Source organism: Balaenoptera musculus, chromosome 1 (genome assembly GCF_009873245.2).
Source record: "Balaenoptera musculus isolate JJ_BM4_2016_0621 chromosome 1, mBalMus1.pri.v3, whole genome shotgun sequence".
In the NCBI taxonomy this organism is placed as follows: Eukaryota; Metazoa; Chordata; class Mammalia; order Artiodactyla; family Balaenopteridae; genus Balaenoptera; species Balaenoptera musculus.
Genome location: NC_045785.1, coordinates 113,869,947 through 113,889,367, shown reverse-complemented (window position 1 = coordinate 113,889,367; position 19,421 = coordinate 113,869,947). Strand labels below are relative to the sequence as shown.

General features: G+C 48.8%; 1 protein-coding gene across 4 annotated transcripts in view; it reads left to right on the top strand.

The window, feature by feature from the left end:
* The window catches only part of IQGAP3 (IQ motif containing GTPase activating protein 3), a 40,157-nt gene extending 32,209 nt beyond the window's left edge, over window positions 1-7,948 (top strand). For all 4 annotated transcript variants that reach the window (XM_036834406.1, XM_036834389.1, XM_036834398.1 and 1 more), the window contains exons 28-38: window positions 189-273; window positions 695-927; window positions 1,299-1,431; window positions 1,527-1,629; window positions 2,245-2,371; window positions 3,452-3,539; window positions 4,289-4,501; window positions 4,995-5,161; window positions 5,472-5,573; window positions 6,016-6,124; window positions 6,806-7,948. In XM_036834406.1, the coding sequence (XP_036690301.1) occupies window positions 189-273; window positions 695-927; window positions 1,299-1,431; window positions 1,527-1,629; window positions 2,245-2,371; window positions 3,452-3,539; window positions 4,289-4,501; window positions 4,995-5,161; window positions 5,472-5,573; window positions 6,016-6,124; window positions 6,806-6,919 (1,474 nt within the window). In that variant the 3' untranslated portion in view covers window positions 6,920-7,948. The remainder of the gene's footprint in view (window positions 1-188; window positions 274-694; window positions 928-1,298; window positions 1,432-1,526; window positions 1,630-2,244; window positions 2,372-3,451; window positions 3,540-4,288; window positions 4,502-4,994; window positions 5,162-5,471; window positions 5,574-6,015; window positions 6,125-6,805) is intronic.
* The last annotated feature ends 11,473 nt before the right edge of the window (window positions 7,949-19,421 follow it).

Here is a 19,421-nt window from a genome sequence, read left to right as displayed (position 1 = left end):
CAGGAGGGAGGGACAAGGCCCAGAGATGTTTGGAGGAAGGCAGCAGGGAGCTGGCTGTGGATAGGGGAGGGCCAGTGCTTGAGCTCAGCTCTGGGGTGGCTGAGCCCGGGGAAGGAGAGGCAGGCACTCAGGCCCTCACTCCGGGGTGGGTGGGCAGGGCCATAGCGCACCTATTGCTCTGCCCCCAGGTATGGGATGAGATATGTGGCCAAGGTCCTGAAGACAACTCTGGCAGAGAAGTTCCCCGACGCCACAGAGAATGAGGTCTATAAGGCAAGTGTTGTCTCCCATCCCCCACCTCTTGCGCTCTCCTTTGCCCCGATGGTGCCTGTGAACCCCCAGACTGACACAAAAGGACAGAAAGCCCTATGCTGTAAAAATCCAAGAAGGAAAATATTCACCTTGTCAATCGAGCCTGGCTCACCAGCAGGGCTCAGGTAGCAGATGGAAAGACACCCAGGACATGAGTTAACAGTGGCCAACCCTGGACTTGTCAGATCTGGGTTCCAGTCCCAGCTATTGCTCAAGTTTGCTGCATGACCTTGAGCAAGTTCCCGGCCTGCTCTGGGTCTGTTCACTCTTCTGTACCATAACGGGGTTGACCCAGGTGGTTCTTCCAGCCAGGTGAGCTGGGAGAGTGGGGCTGGGGCTGTGGAGGCGGACCCCAGGTGCTTCTACGATCCTGTGCTCTCAGGTCGTAGGGAACCTCCTGTACTACCGCTTCCTGAACCCGGCTGTAGTTGCCCCCGACGCCTTCGACATTGTGGCCATGGCAGCAGGCGGCGCCCTGGCCACCCCCCAGCGCCACGCCCTGGGGGCTGTGGCTCAACTCCTGCAGCACGCTGCAGCTGGCAAGGCCTTCTCCAGGGAGAGCCAGCACCTGCGGGTCTTGAATGACTATCTGGAGGAGACACACCTCAAGTTCAGGTCTTGGGTCCTGGCATCCTATTCCTCCCTGTCCCCTCCTCCTTTTCCCATCTTCTTTCACGTACCACTTCCCCTCTCAACTCCATGAGGAGGGGAGGCATAGAGGTGAAGAGTATGGTTAGTGGGTTGGAGGAGGATAGATTGTTGGAAGGACTCCCCAGTGGAGAGAAAAGAGGACTATTGAAGGAAGTTGGCTTGAGGGGACCACTGCGAGAGAAGGTAGAGCAGCACAGAAGGGCTGGAGCCGAGACTGGAGAGTCAGAGTTGGCTTGAGCAGTCCCTGGAGAGGGCCAGTGGAAGGCTGATGGGAACAGACATGTGGCGGGTGCCGGCCCGCCCCACCCTCTCACATGATCTTCCTCTGGAGGTAGGAGGTTCATCTGCCGAGCCTGCCACGTGCCAGAGCCAGAAGAGCGCTTTGCGATGGATGAGTACTCAGACACGGTGGCTGTGGCCAAACCTGTGGTGTACATCACCGTGGGGGAGCTGGTCAACACGCACAGGGTGAGGGGCGGCAACCTGGGGGCGCTGGGTAGGTGGGCTGGTCCTGGAAGGCCTGGTTCAAACCCTGCGTCTCTTTTTCTCCCTCCATCCTATAGCTGTTGCTAGAACACCAGGACTGGATCGCCCCTGATCACTGCGACCCCCTGCACGAGCTCCTGGAGGACCTTGGGGAGCTGCCCACCGTCCCTGACCTCATCGGTGCGTGCCATCCTTGACAGCTGGGGCGGGCGGCAGGGGCCTTCAGGCAGGGGCGGGCAGTCAGGTGAGAAGGGCATGGGAACGTGCCCCCTCAAGTTTGTGTTCAGTTGGGGACGTGTGCCAGGAAGCTGGTTACACACTTTCCCGCTCTCCCTCTGGTCCTGGGATGGACAGACTGATAGGGAGAAAGTGGACAGACAGTAGGGGACCCCGTACCATCATGTAAGTGGCCAGTTAAATCATGCGAGAGAGCCTTGGAGGGATACGGCCCGTCTTGGGTCTTAAAACGTGTCTCTGATGAGGGGGGATTTCAGGAGCTGCGGAATGGAAGGAAGCTGGCTTACAGGGGTGGAAGGGCAGGGTGGAGGTGGTGACAGATGGGAGACAGCCGGGAGCTCCAGGGTTGGGGAGGCACAGCCCCAGTAATGCAAGGGTGAGCTCTGTGGGTAACAGCCCTTCCGTTGGTGCTCAGGGCTGAGGGTACAGGGTGGTGCCGCAGGGCAGTGTGGGAAAGCTTCCTGGAAGAGGGGCTCATGGAGCAGTGCATTTATTTACCATGGCCCCATCTCTGCGTGTGTAAGTGTGCTAGTCTCTCTCCTTCCTCACCTGCCTCAGGGGAGAACATAGCTGCGGATGGGAACGTGGATCTGAGCAAGCTAGAAGTGTCCCTGACACTGACCAACAAGTTTGAAGGGCTAGAGACAGATGCTGACGACACCAATGCCCGGAGCCTGCTTCTGAGGTGGGAGAGCAGCCTCGGCCCCCTGAACCTCCCCAGGCCAGTAAGATGGCTACTCTGGAGTGGCCATCCCACCTTCTTCCTGGGCTCTCTTATCCTTCAGAAAGTTCTCCTTGAAGCCTAACTGGCCTTCCCCTTGCTGCAGTCTCAGCTGTTTTCCTTCTGGCAGCCTCAGCTTTTTGCCCTGTCTTGTGGCTGAAGGCAAAGGAATAGTTAGGACATTGGCAACACGGTTGTTTGCATATTGTTGTGCTGTTTACCAAATGCTTTCTTACACATCATTTAACCTAAGGGACAAACGGTGAGGTAGATAGATGACGGTTTCCCTGCCTTCCAGTGGAGGAAAGAAACTTGGATTAAGTGACTTGCCTAAAGTCCCACAGCCAGTCGGTGGAGGAGCTCGTGTTCTAATTCCCTGTCCTTACGAGTGATGGTCAGGAGATGGGCATGGAGCTTTTCATCCCCAGTTCTGCAAAAGTGAGGGAGGACCCCCAGCAGGCCTGGGCTGGTCATCCAGGCAGTAGAGGAGCCAGGTCGCCACTTTGATCCCCCTGCCAGCAAGGCAGCCGCTCCGCTCACCCATTCACCCGGTAAACCAGTGAGCTGGGTGTTCAGCTCTGTCGTGCCATCAAAGCCCTTACAGTGGGGCGAGGCTAGGGGTGAGCACACATCACAGAGCCACCAAGAGGGAGGTGGGTGTCAGGTGCATGAGAGCTCAGAAGGACACCTAGGTAGGGAAAGGTCTCACAGAGGAGGAAGTGTGTCCTTCAGCCAAAGGACTCAAAGGAAGACCATTTGTGGGAGGCATTGTAGGCAGAGGACACAGAGGTGTAAGAGAGCACAGTGTGTTCGGAACCATGGTAGTTCTGCATCACAGACCCATCAACCCACCTCCTGGGTCTTCCTCCTGGTTATGTTCTCCTCACAACACCTACCCCCATCGCACCCTCTCTCCTGACCACCCGAGCATCCCTGGCAGCCATGATGCGGGGCAAGGTCCACTTACTCTCAGCTCCCTAGCCAGCCCCATGTCCAGACCCTCCCCCTGTCCCTCACCTCTCCCCCATTGCTCCCCTCCTGCAGCACCAAGCAGATGCTGGCTGACATCATGCAGGTCCACTCTGGGGATTCCCTCAAGGAGATCCTGTCCCTCTCGGCCTCCAGAGAGCAGGTGAGTGGCAGGCTGGCCCACGGGTACTGTCTCGTTCGCCCCCCCACCAGCATGGCTGATGCCTTTCCCGGGCAGACACCTGTGCTTACCAGTAATGAGAGCTCTGGGGGGCCGAGGCCTTTGCCCTTGGCCCCCAGAGACCCTCAGGCTGCAGAGTGCCAAGACTCCACCTCCCTCCCTACTCCCCACTGAAATAAGAGTGAGCCCTGCAGGGACCCCAGCCCCTGCTGTCAGCGCTAGGAGTTGCGGGGGCTGCAGAGAGGCAGTCTGGGCAGGCTCCCTTGAAGAGCACCGAAGGGCTGGTGCTCAGCGTAGGGAGTGGGCTGCTTGAGGGCCTGGAGGCAGGAGAGGGTGGCGAGTGGTGGGTGGCCAGGGGCAAGTTGGGCCAGCTGGAGTACAGACTCAGCCAGGGGCTTCCCAGAGAACAGGTGGGGACAACCAGTAGAGGCCTGTCCCAAAACACAGGACAGAAGGAGGGAGAGAACCCCAGATACCCTGGAGCCATCACAAAGCTCCGTTGTTGGGAAGTCGCAGCCACTGTCTACCGGAATCCTTTATGCTGCACTCCTAGTGGGTGCCCCTTGGCCACTCTTCCTCTAAGGTGACCCACGAGGCCCTTCAGCATCTGTGAGGTTGTACACTTTGATGTTCTTCACAAGCCACCTCACCCCGCCCCTCCCCCTCTGGACCCATGGCTTGGGGGCAGGATGGTAGGGCCTGCTAGACCCCTCAGCATCTCTGCCCCCCAGGAAGCAGCCCACAAGCGGCTGATGTGCCGACGCCAGGCCTGTGAAGCCCAGACCCCAGAGTCGCTGCGACGACACCGCTCGCTGACAGCCCACTCCCTCCTGCCGCTGGCAGAGAAGCAACGGCGTGTCCTGCGGAACCTGCGCCGACTCGAGGGCCTGGGTTTGGTCAGCGCCAGCGACAGCTACCAGGGGCTGGTAGATGAACTGGCCAAGGTAACGGCCTGGGCCTGGAGGGAGCAGGAGGGCGAGAAAGAGAGAGAGAGAGAGAGGGAGTGAGAGTGTGTGTGTGTGTGCACGCACGTCCATAGTGCTGGCACCTCAAGGGCAGGCCTCTCCCTGGTGAGTGCCTACCCAAAATTGTCACCAGCCAGGGGAAGGCCAAGCGATCTCCAAGGGTCCTTTTTGAAGGAAAGGTCTCAAAATTAGTCAGGGAAGGGAGTATTCTTGAAACTCTCTTTCACTAAAAAACAAGGAGTCATGGAACAGTTACTCCTCAATGGGGGAGAGACCCTGGAAACGTCCTTCAGGGGTTTGGGACAGGGTCCTTGAGATTGCCCTCCTCCTAGGGAGAACAACCTTGGAATCTTCCTCTTCCTGCTCTTCCTGAAGATCCTTACAGTGAGTTGTTCTTGGGCCTGAATCAGACCCTGAGGCTCTCCTGCCAGGAAGGGTCAACTCACCCCTCCCCTGGTGCCCCCAACCCCAGGATATCCGCAACCAGCGCAGGCACCGGCAGCGGCGGAAGGCAGAGCTGGTGAAGCTCCAGGCCACGTTCCAGGCCCTGAGCACTAAGACCACCTTTTATGAGGAGCAGGGCGACTACTACAGCCAGTACATCCGGGCCTGCCTGGACCACCTGGCCCCCAGCTCCAAGTAGGTGCTCCCTTCCTACACTTTGAAGCTTACCTGTGACCTCTCCTCCTGCCCATGTCGACCTTTGCCCCACTCTTGACCAGCTTTGATAGGGACATCTCACCCCAGAACAGCATGGTCCCTTCCTGACTCTGGTCTTTGAGTTTCACTCGCAAAGTCTTGGGTTCAAGTGCAACCCCCTCCTTTGTCTTCCACCAGTGAGAAGTCTTCCTCGGGGTCTAATTTCCTTCCTACCAGCCACAGAGAGAACTAGTGTCTTTGGTGTTGAAGGGTTTGTTAGATGAATTCTCTGGGGCCTTTTCTTCATCAGGAGTTCCGGGAAAGGGAAGAAGCAGCTATCTCTCCATTACACTGCTGCCCAGCTCCTGGAGAAGGGTGTCTTGGTGGAAATCGAAGATCTTCCCACCTCTCAGTATGTGTCTTTGGAGGGCAGAATGTCAGACCTTTCCCATGTCCTAACCTGGGGATGGGGCTGTGGGCTGGGCACCAGGTGGGAGGGAAGGAGATGCATGGTCCCTGCCTTGAAGGAGCTGCTAGAACAATGGGGAAGACACGACATTTCCAGACAGAGAGTTAAGGGCAGTGGGTGTGGTCTGGCACAGTTCTAGACACCCCAAGGCAGAAGATGCTGGGAAAGTGTCCTGCAGGAGAGAACAGCTGATTAGGGCTGGGCAGAGAAAAGAGCTGAGGTGTGAGCAGAGGTAAAAGTGGGAGGAGAAAGAGAGCGATAGAGGGGAAGCCTGGCTCTGGGTGACTCACAGCCCTGCCTGGGATGAGCAGCAGTGGGTGGAAGAGTGCGGCTGTGGCCCTGGAAAGAGGCACTGGGGCCCTGTTTTGAATCCTTTTCTTGATAGCTTCAGAAATGTGATCTTTGACATCACCCCTGGAGATGAGGCAGGAAAGTTCGAAGTAAATGCCAGGTTCCTGGGTGTGGACATGGAGCGATTTCAGCTTCACTATCAGGTGAGGGGACACTCCCATGAGCCCTCAAGACACCCGATGGCCTTTCGGTGCTAGCCTAAAGATGGCAGCCTGGCCTGGCTTCCCTGGGCCGCGGATGACATCAGCTCTGTTCCCCACCCAATCCATGTCGTCTGTTCCTGAAGAGAAGGGTGATGGTCTGTGTAGCCCAAGCCTCTCTGTCCCCGTGCCCTGACACAGACCCCACTGCCAAGCATCAGGAGAGTGGAGTGGGCTGGTGATGTCAGAGCAGGATTAATATTTGAAGCCCTATCACATGTCAGGGACTTTACACATTACCTCATTTAATCCTCTCCGAAGCTCTCAAGCATTATCCCTATCTTATAGGCTCTGAGACTAAAAGGTTAAGAAGCCGGCCTAAGTCATAAACCAGTGTTCAGGGAAGCAGTGATTTTTAAATCCAAATCTTTTTGCTCTGCTGTTTTGTCTTTTAAATGATTTCAAGCCCTGGCTCTGCTTGAATTGACATTTGGTCAAGTCACTGTACCTGTCTCTTGGCCTTGGTTTCCTCATCTGTGAAGGGGGTTTCAATGCCCACTTCAGTGGCCAGTGCCACTGGATGACTGTGTAAGGCTCCAAGATGTTAGTGTTTTATAGACTAGCTGTATGGGCCACCGTGAGAAACCCTCAAACTTGCCTCCCTGCCCCTTCCCTCCCTCCTAGGACCTCCTGCAGCTCCAGTACGAGGGTGTGGCTGTCATGAAACTCTTCAACAAGGCCAAGGTCAACGTCAACCTTCTCATCTTCCTCCTCAACAAGAAATTCTTGCGGAAGTGACAGAGGCAGTGGGTGCTACCCAAGCCTTTCTTACCTCGCTGGATGCTTTTCTTAACACTAATGCACTATTCCACTTCCCTGCAGACACCCAGAGCTCAGGACTGGGCAGGGCTCAAGGAGTCTCACCCTTTCCCCAGCTGGGGGGAGTTTGTCTACCTGGCCACAGGCAGGGACTCTAATTGGCTCAAGGGAGCCCTGTCTCTGAGTCTGGCTGTGTGGCTTTGAAGTCCCAGAACCCCACGGTTTTCCAATCAGATGGTAGGGAATGAACCTGGGCCTGCGCTTTGACCTGAGAAAGCTATTGCTCTTGCGTCTGCTGCTGCCCTCCCGATACCATGAGCACTGCCCCAGCGGCCTGATTTCCTGCTGCCTCCCTTCTCTTCGCAGACCCCAAAGCCAGGGCTAGGCTCCCTGTCCCCACTCCCACTTCATCAGCAGTGTGTGTTCCTGCCCTGTTAAAGCCCAGGCCCCTCTGCTGCTGTGACGCCTCACACCCTCCAGCCCGTCACCCTCACACCGGGTGGGCAGCGCTCGTGAATGCCCACGTGGCATTGTGACACGGTCGTCGTCCAAGGCGGCCTAGGCAAGATGACCCTCCGTTAACCTCAAATCTCATTCCCTTGTTTACAGTCTGTTTTGCATGCGGGTCACTAGGGTATTTATTCTCTCCTACCCCTGTACTCTGTGCAGCCTTAATCATGGCTTTCTTTTTGAGCTCAGAGAAAGAGTTCCCATTTCCCTGTTCAAACTAATATTCGTGCCAATCTTTTATACCTTGTATATAAAGTCACCTTGGGTCACTCGTGTTTAAGATCTCATTACTTCAGCTTCATACGGTACAAAGAGCAGTCTTCCCCTTTTCTCTCTCACCCTCAGGATTCTTGCACCTTAGAGCTGACTCTTGCAGGCAGTTTCCATAGATCTGCCGTCTTGTCTCTGCCACTGTCTCTCTCTTGTCCCCACATCTACCCAGCTTCCTGTCCCTGTGGCCCTTCTGATTTCATTTTAATAAAAGCAGCTGTTACCCCCACATCTGTTGTTAACCCCTTATTTCACTTCCTGCAGAGCAGGCCTCCAAGTTCTGGGACAGATGTTCCCTGGTGAGCTGGAGAGTCCTTCCTGCAGCCTCCCCCAGCCTCCTGCCTGCCTCGGCTGTGGGCCCACTCTGCCTGCCTGAGCTCATCAATGCTTAATGAGATGTGGCGTTTATTCCTCTCTTCCCTCCCCCAGGGGACAAAGGGTAGGCAGGAATGCTTAGGTTTCGATTCTGCTTTTATCAGCCACTCTGAAGACTAAAGCCAAGAGGAGGAGAAACCAGTCCGGCTTCTACTCCACCCGTTTTGCACACATTTGCAGCAAATTCTTTTCCTGAGCCTTGGGTGATGACACCAAAGGTGCTTGAGCCGCAGCTCCTTAGTATCGTGGGTTCTACACTCTGATCAAAATCCTGTGTCCGTGAGGAAAGCCGCCCTCCTTTCCTCCCAGGTTTCAGGAAGCACAGAGGGGAGTCTGGAGGAGGGGACAGTCTATACAGATACCTGTCCTGACATCTGAACTCCCAAGCAGCTCCTATTGGGCAGGGCGCACACAAGTTTGCCCGGTGCAGCCCATCTCCCTGCACTCTGTTCCATTCTGTCACTCAGGATCTGTCTTGCTGTCACATTCAATCTCAGTCACATCCTCTCTCCCCTTAACATGTCACAGCAAAGACTTCAAGTACCTCCTCGCTCTGGGTGACAGTGACACGTACCAGTGGATCCAAGTTTCTACACATGATCAGTCATCATTAAAAGTCTCGGGCTTCCCTGGTGGCGCAGTGGTTGAGAATCTGCCTGCCAATGCAGGGGACACGGGTTCGAGCCCTGGTCTGGGAAGATCCCACATGCCGCGGAGCAACTGGGCCCGTGAGCCACAACTGCTGAGCCTGCGCGTCTGGAGCCTGTGCTCCGCAACAAGAGAGGCCGCGATAGTGACAGGCCCGCGCACCGCGATGAAGAGTGGCCCCCACTCGCCGCAACTAGAGAAAGCCCTCACACAGAAACGAAGACCCAACACAGCCAAAAATAAACATAATAAATAAATAATAAATAAAAGTTTAAAAAAAAAAAAAAAAAGTCTCACACTCACCAAATGGCTCCAACACTATCCCACTGTGGTGCCCCCCCCCACAATCACATGATCTCAGCTGCAGGCACCACATGTAGAAAAGTCACAGCAGCTACCATAATTGCTGGGATATTTACATACACTTACTCCTCACAACAACTCTACAAAGGTAAGCAATCACCATTTTTGTTTAACAGATGATGAAACTGTGATTCAGAGGATTAGATAACTACCCAATGCTACACAGCTGGTAAGGGGCAAAAAGTCTTTAAACTCAGGCCCATCTGCTCAGATTATATTCCCTTGCATTTTTCTCTTCTCTGAAGCATTTCCACTTCCTTCACCCCACACTCTCATGCCACTCTCTTCTTCCAGGCTCACCCGACTCAACCCTAGTGATGGTCCCTGATGAGCTTCAGTTCATCAAGTCTTTTCCTAACTGTTGATGCCCAATCTGAGATACAAACACTTAGCTCCAATGGTTGGGGCTATATACCAGTGCAACCTCTTCGGAGGACAATTTGGCAACATCAGAAATATAAGTGTGGGGTGCCAGGACAATGCAATGGGGGAAAGAGTAGTCTTTTCAACAAATGGTGCTGGGACAACTGGATATCCACATACAAAAGAATGAAGTTGGACCCCTACCTCACACCATAAACAAAAATTAAAACAGATCATAAACCTAGACATAAGAGCTAAAACTATAAAACTCTTAGAAGAAGCACAGATATAAATTTTCATGACTGTGGATTAAGCAATGGTTTCTTTAGACACTGAAAGCACAAGCCACAAAAGAAAAAGTATTGATAGATAAATTGAACTTCATCAAAATTCAAAACTGTGCTTCAAAGGACACTTTCAAGAAAATAAAAAGACAACCCACAAAATGGGAGAAGATATTTTCAAACCATATATCTGACAAGGGATTTATATCTACGATGTATAAAGAACTCTTACGGGGCTTCCCTGGTGGCACAGTGGTTAAGAATCCGCCTGCCAATGCAGGGGACACTGGTTTGAGCCCTGGTCCGGGAAGATCCCACATGCCCAGAGCAACTAAGCCCGTGGGCCACAACTACTGAAGCCCACATGCCTACAGCCCATGCTCCGCAACGAGAGAAGCCACCACAATGAGAAGCCCATGCACCGCAACAAAGAGTAGCCCCCACTCGCCCTAACTAGAGAAAGCCGGTGCTCGGCAACAAAAACCCAACACAGAGAGGGAGGGAGAGAGGGAGGGAGAGGGAGGGAGAGAGGGAGGGAGAGGGAGGGAGGGAGAGAGGGAGGGGGAGGGAGGGAGAGAGGGAGGCAGAGGGAGGGAGAGGGAGGCAGAGGGAGGGAGAGGGAGGGAGAGAGGGTGGGAGAGAGGAAGGGAGGGAGGGAGGGAGGAAGAAATTTTTAAAAAAAACAACTCTTACAACTCAAAAATAAAAAGCCCAACCAAATGGGCAAAGAATTTGAAAAGCCATTTCTCCAAAGAAGATATACAGATGGCTAATAAGCACATGAAATGATGCTCAACATCATTAGTCATTAACAAAATGCAAGTCAAAATCATGAGATACCACTTCACTCCCGCTAGGATGGCTAAAGTAAAATAGGTAATAACAAGTGGTGAGGATGTGGAGAAATTACAAGTCATATATTTCTAGGGAGCTTGTAAAATAGTGGAGCCACTTTGGAAAACAATTTGGCAGTTCCTCAAAATTTTAAATATAGAGTTACCATATGAGCCAGCAATTTCACTCCTAGGTATATACCCAAGAAAATTGAAAGCATATGTCCACACAAAAATCTGTACATAAATGTTCATAGCATCATGATTCATAGTAGCCAAAAAGTGGAAGTAATCCAAATGTTCATCAACTGATGAATAGATAAACAAAAGGTGATATATCCATACAATGGAATATTATTCAGTCATCAAAATGAAGTACTGATATATGCTACGACATGGAAGAACCTTGAAAACATTATGCTAAGTGAAAGCCAAATACAAAAGGTCATATATTGTATGATTTCATTTATATGAAATGTCCGGAACAGAAAGTAGATTAGTGGTTGCCAGGGCCTGGGGAAAGGGGAGAATGGAAAGTGGCTGCTCATGGATATGGGGTTTCTTTGGGGGATGTTGAAAATATTAATTAAATAGTGGTGATGGCTGCACAACTCTGTGAGTATAGTAAAAAACCACCTGATTGTACAACTTAAAAGGGTGAATTTTATGGTATGTGAATTATATATATATATTTTTAATGTAAGCATACATACCCAGTAAGGAATTTTTCCTGTGGAGACACCTGGATAAGGGAGCAAAGAGCTCTGGAGTGTTTGTTGCAGTATTATTTGTAACGGTGATGATCTTAGAAGGGCAGCCACACAATGGTACATTATGCAGCCAACAGAAATGATGAGCTAGATCTGAGTGCAATGATGTGAAAAGCTGTCAATGGTACATGTTGTTTGGAAAGATACACAAGAAATGTGGCAGTGGTCACCTTTGGGGAGGAGGAAGTATCTTTCTGTGCTGTTCTTACAGTGAGCTTATACTAGTCCTATGAAAAGGAAAGCCAACTCATGCTATGGCTCTAGAACTGAGGTGTGAACATCATGGAGGAGTGGCGTGTTCCTTGTTCTACAGCAGTGCTGCTGGGATTAGGCACCACAAGCTGTTCCTGGTCGGTCCGCTACCGGGACACATGCCGAAATTGAGAGCAAGCATTTAGAAACTCACAGCCAGCAGTTTTACCCCTGAATCTAATAAAAGATTGAGTTTATATTTTATAAGTCTTTTCATTTCATTTTTCTAATAACTAGTTTTTATTGTATTTCACGAAAATATAAGTCCATAACAGATGGGAAATTTTAAGATGTCACCCTTCATTACAGACAGTTTGAGAAGAACTGTTCTACAGGGAATACTTTTAGTCATGTGACATAAGAATGCATCAGCAGGGACTTCCCTGGTGGCGCAGTGGTTAAGAATCCGCCTGCCGGGACTTCCCTGGTGGCGCAGTGGTTAAGAGTCCGCCTGCCAATGCAGGGGACATGGGTTTGAGACCCGGTCCGGGAAGATCCCATATGCCGCGGAGCAACTAAGCCCGTGCACCACAACTACTGAGCCTGTGCTCTAGAGCCTGCGAGCCACAACTACTGAAGCCTGCGTGCCACAACTGCTGAAGCCCGTGCACCTAGAGCCCGTGCTCCACAGCAAGAGAAGCCACAGCAATGAGAAGCCTGCACACTGCAACGAAGAGTAGCCCCCGCTCACCACAACTAGAGAAAGCCCGCGTGCAGCAACAAAGACCAATGCAGCCAAAAATAAATAAATAAATAAATTTATTTAAAAAAAAAAAAAAAGAATCCGCCTGCCAATGCAGGGGACACGGGTTTGAGCCCTGGTCCAGGAAGAGCCCACATGCTGTGGAGCAACTAAGCCTGTGCACCATAACTACTGAGCCTGCACTCTAGAGCCCATGAGCCACAACTACTGAGCCTGTGCACCACAACTACTGAAGCCCGCACGCCTAGAGCCTGTGCTGCACAGCTAGAGAAGCCACTGCAATGAGAAGACCACACACCGCAACAGAGTAGTTCTCGCTCGCCGCAACTAGAGAAAGTCCGCATACAGTAAGGGAGACCCAACTCAGCCAAAAATAAATAAATAACTTTATTTAAAAAAAAAAAAAAAAGAATGCATTAGCACTGGGGTTTCTGGGGGGTTTTAAAAAATATTTATTTATTTATGTATTTGGTTGCTCCGGGTCTTAGTTGTGGCAGTTGCTCAGTTGCTGTTTGTGGGCTCCTTAGTTGTGGCATGCAAACTCTTAGTTGCAGCATGCATGTGGGATCTAATACCCTGAGCAGGGATCAAACCCAGTCCCTCTGCACTGGGAGCCCAGAGTCTTAACCACTGAGTCACCAGGGAAGTCCCACATTGGTACTGTTGAATTAAATCAGAGGGACTGAATGGAGTAGCTGAGGTCACACTATACATGCAATTTTAGAGTCTGCTTTATTCATTTAGCTGTGAAAAACATTCTCTATGTCTTAAAAATTTCTTCAAAAACGTTATTAATGTCTGTAAATAGCCCATATAGTTCATGTATTTAACATTCCCATAATACTGGACAGTTTTCCATTTTCATTAATTTATATAATTCTGCAATGGATATCTCTGGGTATAAGATCTTTATTTACATTTCTAATTATCTCCTTAGAATACTAGGACAGGAATTACTAGATCAAAGAGCATGAAATTTTAAAAAATTAGGTTTTTCCAGATTATAATACATATTCATTGTAGAAAATTTAGAAAATATTTAAAAAGCAAAAAAAGATTAAAATAATTCATGATACCATCACCAAACGATAGCTACTTGTAACATTTTGATGTATTTTCTTCTAATCATATTTGTAATTAGAATCACACTATGCATCTTATTTTGTAACTTGCTTTTTCCATTTAACACTGTAAACAATTCACCATATTAAATGGGATATACTATAATTTACTTAATCCATCCACTGTAAAATAACCATCTATACTTAATCTATCCACTATAAAATAACCATCTAGAGGGTTAAGTTTTGATATATAGAAGAATGTTATGTTGCAAATCCCTTGTAGGGGGCTCTGTTGGCATTGTTCTCTCTGGGTCTCTTTTTTTTTTTTTTTGGCCAAGCCATGCGGCAAGCGGGATCTTAGTTCCCTGACCAGGGATCGAATCTGTGCCCCCTGCAGGGGAAGCCAGAGTCTTAACCACTGGACTGCCAGGGAAGTCCTGAGTCTTTTCCTTTAAGGAACTGATCCTATCTTCCTCCAAATGACTGGTGGGATTAATGGTTAGCAGAATCTGCCTCCCCCTGACCAGGACACAGGGCTCAAGGCTATAGAATAGACACAGACTCCCTTCCCTTCTGCAATCGGAATTTGAATTCTGAGGGCGGCACCCAGGAAGGAAAGCCAGTTGAAGCTGAGTCACCAGCTGGCAGCACCCTGGAGAGACAGCCACCAGTTTCTGGCACTGAGATCCCTAGAGGGGTCAGCGTGTCATCTTTCCCAGGTCAAGTCATCTCACTCCTTACAGCCCTGAGTGCTATCAGCGTCTCCCAACAGATCCCTGCTTGCTGAAATTCCTCAGCGTCATGTTTTATTATTTACAAAGATTCCTTCCTGATTCATCTTTGTACCTAAATCTTTGTGCCTGGGTTTATTTCCTTGGACTATACTCCTAGAAGGGAAGTTGCTGTGTCAAAGGGTAGGCACCTTTTAAAGGCACTTTTTGCATATGACCTAATGTCCTCCAGAAAATCTGTATCAATTAACAAAGAAAGAGGGCACAGAAGGTGAGAGAAAACTGGTACACCCTATGGGGCCAGTACTCCTTGATCCAGAATGAAGCCCAGCCTGACTCTTGCAAATCAACACAAATCTGCCCTCGTGGGGCTTGTGAAACCTCTCAGTTGCCTTCCTACCACTGCCAGTGTAGCATAAGAAGGCCCCTTCCTCTGCAAGGAACACACATTTAAAAAATACAGATTGCCAAATGCAATGTGGTACCCTGGACTGAATCTTGGGACAGGAAAAAGGACACCAATGGGAAAACTGGTGAAAATGAATAAAGTCTAGAGTTTAGTTAATAATAATATGTTAACATTGGTTTCTTAGTTTTGACAAATGTACCACAACAATGTAAGATGTTAACCTTAGGGATATACAGGAACTCTCTGTACTGTTTTTGCAACTTTTCTGTAAATTTAAAACTATTCCAAAATTAAAAGTTTATTTAAAACTCTATTACACCAATTTATAGTCCCACTAAGAGGGCATAGAAGTGTTAGTCTTACCACGACCTTGCCGACAGCAAGTATTTTTAAAAATTCAGTCCTTCAACAAATATTTATTAAGTGCCGTCTCTGTGCCAGGCACTATCCTAGGTACTTGGGATCCGTCATTAAACAAAGCAGACATAGATTGATGCCCTCATAGTGTTGACATTGCAAAGAAAGACAGATACTTTAGTATGTTAGAAGTAACAAGCGCTTTGAACAACAAGGATTCACTGTATAGCACAAGGAACTATATTCAATAGCTTTTAATAAACTATAATGGAAAAGAATTGAAAAAAGAACATAGATATATACATATATAACCGAGTCACTTTGCTGAAACTAACACAATATTGTAAATCAACTATACTTCAATTGAAAAAAAAAAGAAGTAGGGACTTCCCTGGTGGCGCAGTGGTTAAGAATCCGCCTGCCAATGCAGGGGACACAGGTTCGAGCCCTGGTCTGGGAAGATCTCACATGTCACAGAGCAACTAAGCCTGTGCACCACAACTACTGAGCCTGTGCTCTAGAGCCCGCGAGCCACAACTACTGAGCCCGTGTGCCACAACTGCTGAACCCCGCACACCTAGAGCCCGTGCTCCGCAACAAGAGAAGCCACCGCAATGAGAAGCCCACACACTGCAACTAAAAGTAACCCCTGCTCGCCACAACTAGAGAAAGCCTGTGCGCAGCAATGAAGACCCAACGCAGCCAAAAATAAAGAAATTTAAAGAAAAAAAAGAAGTAATAAGCACTTTGGAAAAAGCAGAATAAGGGACAGCACGGGTGAAGGAGAGGAATAAGGGGTGTGTTACGATTTTCAGTAGGGTGATCAGGAGAGGCTTCACTGAGGAGGAGACATCTCGGCAATGACTTGAAGGAGGTGAAGAGGTAAGCCATGTGGATACCTGGAGAAAAGGTTTGAGAGATAAGGTGGAAGGACAGATCGTGTATGGCCTTGTTGGGGTTACACAAGATGTGGCAGAGACCACTAAACGCTCACCCAAAACCCCAATTACTCTGCTACATTCCCCAGCCCCTTGCAGCTAGACAGGACTATATGAACAGTTTGGACCAACGAAATGTGAGAGGAAGTGTAGTGTGTCACTTTCAGGTTCACAGGCGACAAAAATCCCACATGTGATTTTCTGGTCTTTCTTTCCCTCATTGGTATCTGTGGTCCAGAGAGTGCAGCTACAAGGTGGTAGAGCCTCCACCAGCCTGGGTCACTACTGAGTGACTACACGGAGCAGAACCTCCCCTTACTATCCTATGTGTGACAAGTGTCATGAGCTGAGTCACCAGCTGGTGGCACCCTGGAGAGACAGCCAGGCACTGTCTGCCACTGAGACTTACTATCTTCAGCTACTGAGATTTGGGGGGTGGTCATCACCGCAGCACAACTTAGCCCATCTGGCCTGATACAGAAGGAATTGGCTTTGACTCTGTGTTAACCGAATCCATTGTTCGTTTGAAAACTACAAGCGTCATTGTTTAGTTTTCATTTTTTGATAATTACTGAATATAGCAGATTATATTTTCTAAGATGGCCATAACAAACTCTCCCAGCCCCCATGCGCTCCTTATCATGGCATTGGCACTCCTCCCATTGAGAGTTGGCATCTATGTTCCCTTCCCTTGAATCCGGGCAGGCCTAGAACCACACTGAAAGTGAGGCTCTGGGACCTCTAAAGCTAGTCACAAATGACATGGCTTCCGTGCAGTCCTGTTGGAACATTTGTTCTTGGTAGGCTACTGTCATGCTGTTGAGGAAGCCAAGGTGACACAGAGGAGTCAAGTGTAGGTTCCAGTTGACGTTCCCAGCTGAGGTCCTAGCTGACAACTAAACATGTGAGGAAGCCTTTGGGAGGACTCCAGCCATTGTCTGTCTGCAACCCCATGAGTGACCCTAAGACAGAACTGCTTGGCTGAGCTCAGGCAAGCCCAGGACCATAATGATAATGATGATTGTGATGATGATGATGTTTTAAGCCACTACTTTTTTTTTTTTTTAATAAATTTATTTATTTTATTTATTTATTTTTGGCTGCGTTGGGTCTTTGTTGTGTGGGCTTTCTCTAGTTGCAGTGAGCGGGGGCTACTCTTCATTGCGGTGCGCTGGCTTCTCATTGCAGTGGCTTCTGTCGTTGCGGAGCACGGGCTCTAGGCACGTGGGCTTCAGTAGTTGTGGCATGCAGGCTCACTAGTTGTGGCTCACGGGCTCTAGAACGCAGGCTCAGTAGTTGTGGTGCACGGGCTTAGTTGCTCTGTGGCATGTGGGATCTTCCCGGACCAGGGCGCAAACCCATGTCCCCTGCATTGGCAGGCAGATTCTTAACCACTGCGCCATCAGGAAGTCCCCTAAGCCACTAAGTTGTAGGGTGGTTTATTACATAGCAATAGATAACTGGAAGAGTGAGGCTGAATATTTTCACTATTCTTACCTAATATATTGAAGTACTTTTACACCAACATGCCACTCCTTACCAGGCCTGGCTTTTCTCTTTCCAGATAAATATGTGAAAAAGGGTGAGACAATGGATGGAACTACCAGAGATGTCCCTCAAAATGGACTCAGAACAAAAATGTTCTGGGAATAGCTGTTCAGTTAACACACGTAGGTGTTCAATAAATATTTGTTAAATGAATGAATGATCCTATCCATGGGGGGTGGGGAGATGGGAGATGTTGGTCAAAGGGTACAGACCTCTAGTTATAAGAGGAATAAATTCTGGGATCTAATGTACAGCATGGTGACTACAGTTAACAATACTGTATTCTATACTTGAAAGTTGCTAAATGTTCTCACCACATACACACACACACACACACACACACACACACACGATAATTATGTGAGGTTTATGGAGGTGTTAACTAACCCTGTTGTGGTAATCATTTTGCAATACATACATGTATCAAATCGTCATATTGTACACCTTAAATTTATACAATGTTATATGTCAATTATATCTTAATAAAGACAGAAAAATAATAATAATGCTGTCCAAACTAACACACATTGTAAAACAACTATACCCCAATAAAAATAAATAAAATAAAATAAAATAATAATGCTGTCCACATTTCTGCATCTTGTTTAAATATATTATAATCAACTTAATTAAATGCTTTCATGAAATTCAGATGCATTATACAACATTCCCCAGAAATACCAATCTATTAAATAATTTTATTATAAAAGGCTTACAGCAAGGTTTTACTTTTCTCTTCTCTTCAGTTTCCTTTTCATTAAACAAATAAAATAATGTATATTGTATCTCAATGTAAAAGACTCAAGTAATAGATATGAAGGTAAGCTAAAACATATCTGCAACCTATTTTCCCCAGAGGAAAGGTTTATTGATAGTTTGCTATGGATCCCTCCAGACCTTCTTTCTATATATTATTTGCATTTATGTATATGAACTTTTTGTGGCAGAATGTATTTTCCAAAAATGGCCATGACAACATTTCCCATCCCACATGCTCTTCCAAAACCTTACCACACCCCCTCAGGTGGAGGCTCTGTCCTCTATCCCACAGCCTGGGCAGGCCTCTGGGCCTGTCTCACTAAGGTGTGACAAAAGTGGTGCTATGGGCTTCCCTGGTGGCGCAGTGGTTGAGAATCTGCCTGCCAATGCAGGGGACACGGGTTCGAGCCCTGGCCTGGGAAGATCCCACATGCCGCGGAGCAACTAGGACCCGTGAGCCACAACTACTGAGCCTGTGCGTCTGGAGCCTGTGCTCCGCAACAAGAGAGGCCGCGATAATGAGAGGCCCGCGCACTGTGATGAAGAGCGGCCCCCACTTGCCGCAACTAGAGAAAGTTCTCGCACAGAAACGAAGACCCAACACAGTCAAAAATAAATAAATAAATAAATAAACCCAAAGTTAAAAAAAAAAAAAAAAGCTACAGAAGTTGCTTAAAAAAAAAAAAAAGTGGTGCTAGGTGACACCCAAGGCTTGTCATAAGAAGCAATATTGATTCCCCTTGGCTGTCTGTGTTAGGACACATACTTCTAGAGCCGTAAGCCACATTGTAAGAAGTCTGGCTACACTGAAGCCCCCATGCTGGAGAGACCACAAAGATAGACTACAGAGGGAATAGATCATAGCTTTTCCGGACCCCTGCTTGAGTGTTCCCACCCTGATTGAGTGTTCCCACCCCATGTGCCAGACATGTGAGGAAGCTTTCACCTTAACCCCTATCAGAGTGTGACAGTGTGAGACCCTGCATGAAAAAGCCACTAACCATTAGATAATTAATATGCATATACCTATGTATATTATGCTTACTTGCATAAATGACCTACTATTATATAGATTGCTCTGAGACTTGCTTTTTTCACTGAGCAATTTCTGAGACTGATGTGTGTCAGTGGGCTTAGATCCATTCCATGTTTTGTAAGGCTGTGCAGCATTCCATAGCATAGATATTCCATAACAGGGCATAGAAGATTTTCAAACATCTTTTAGCTGTGGCCTGCCTCTTCAAAGGAAAAGTATTCTTGGAAGCCCACTGTTTAAAACAAGTGAAACAAGCCGCTGGGTCCCA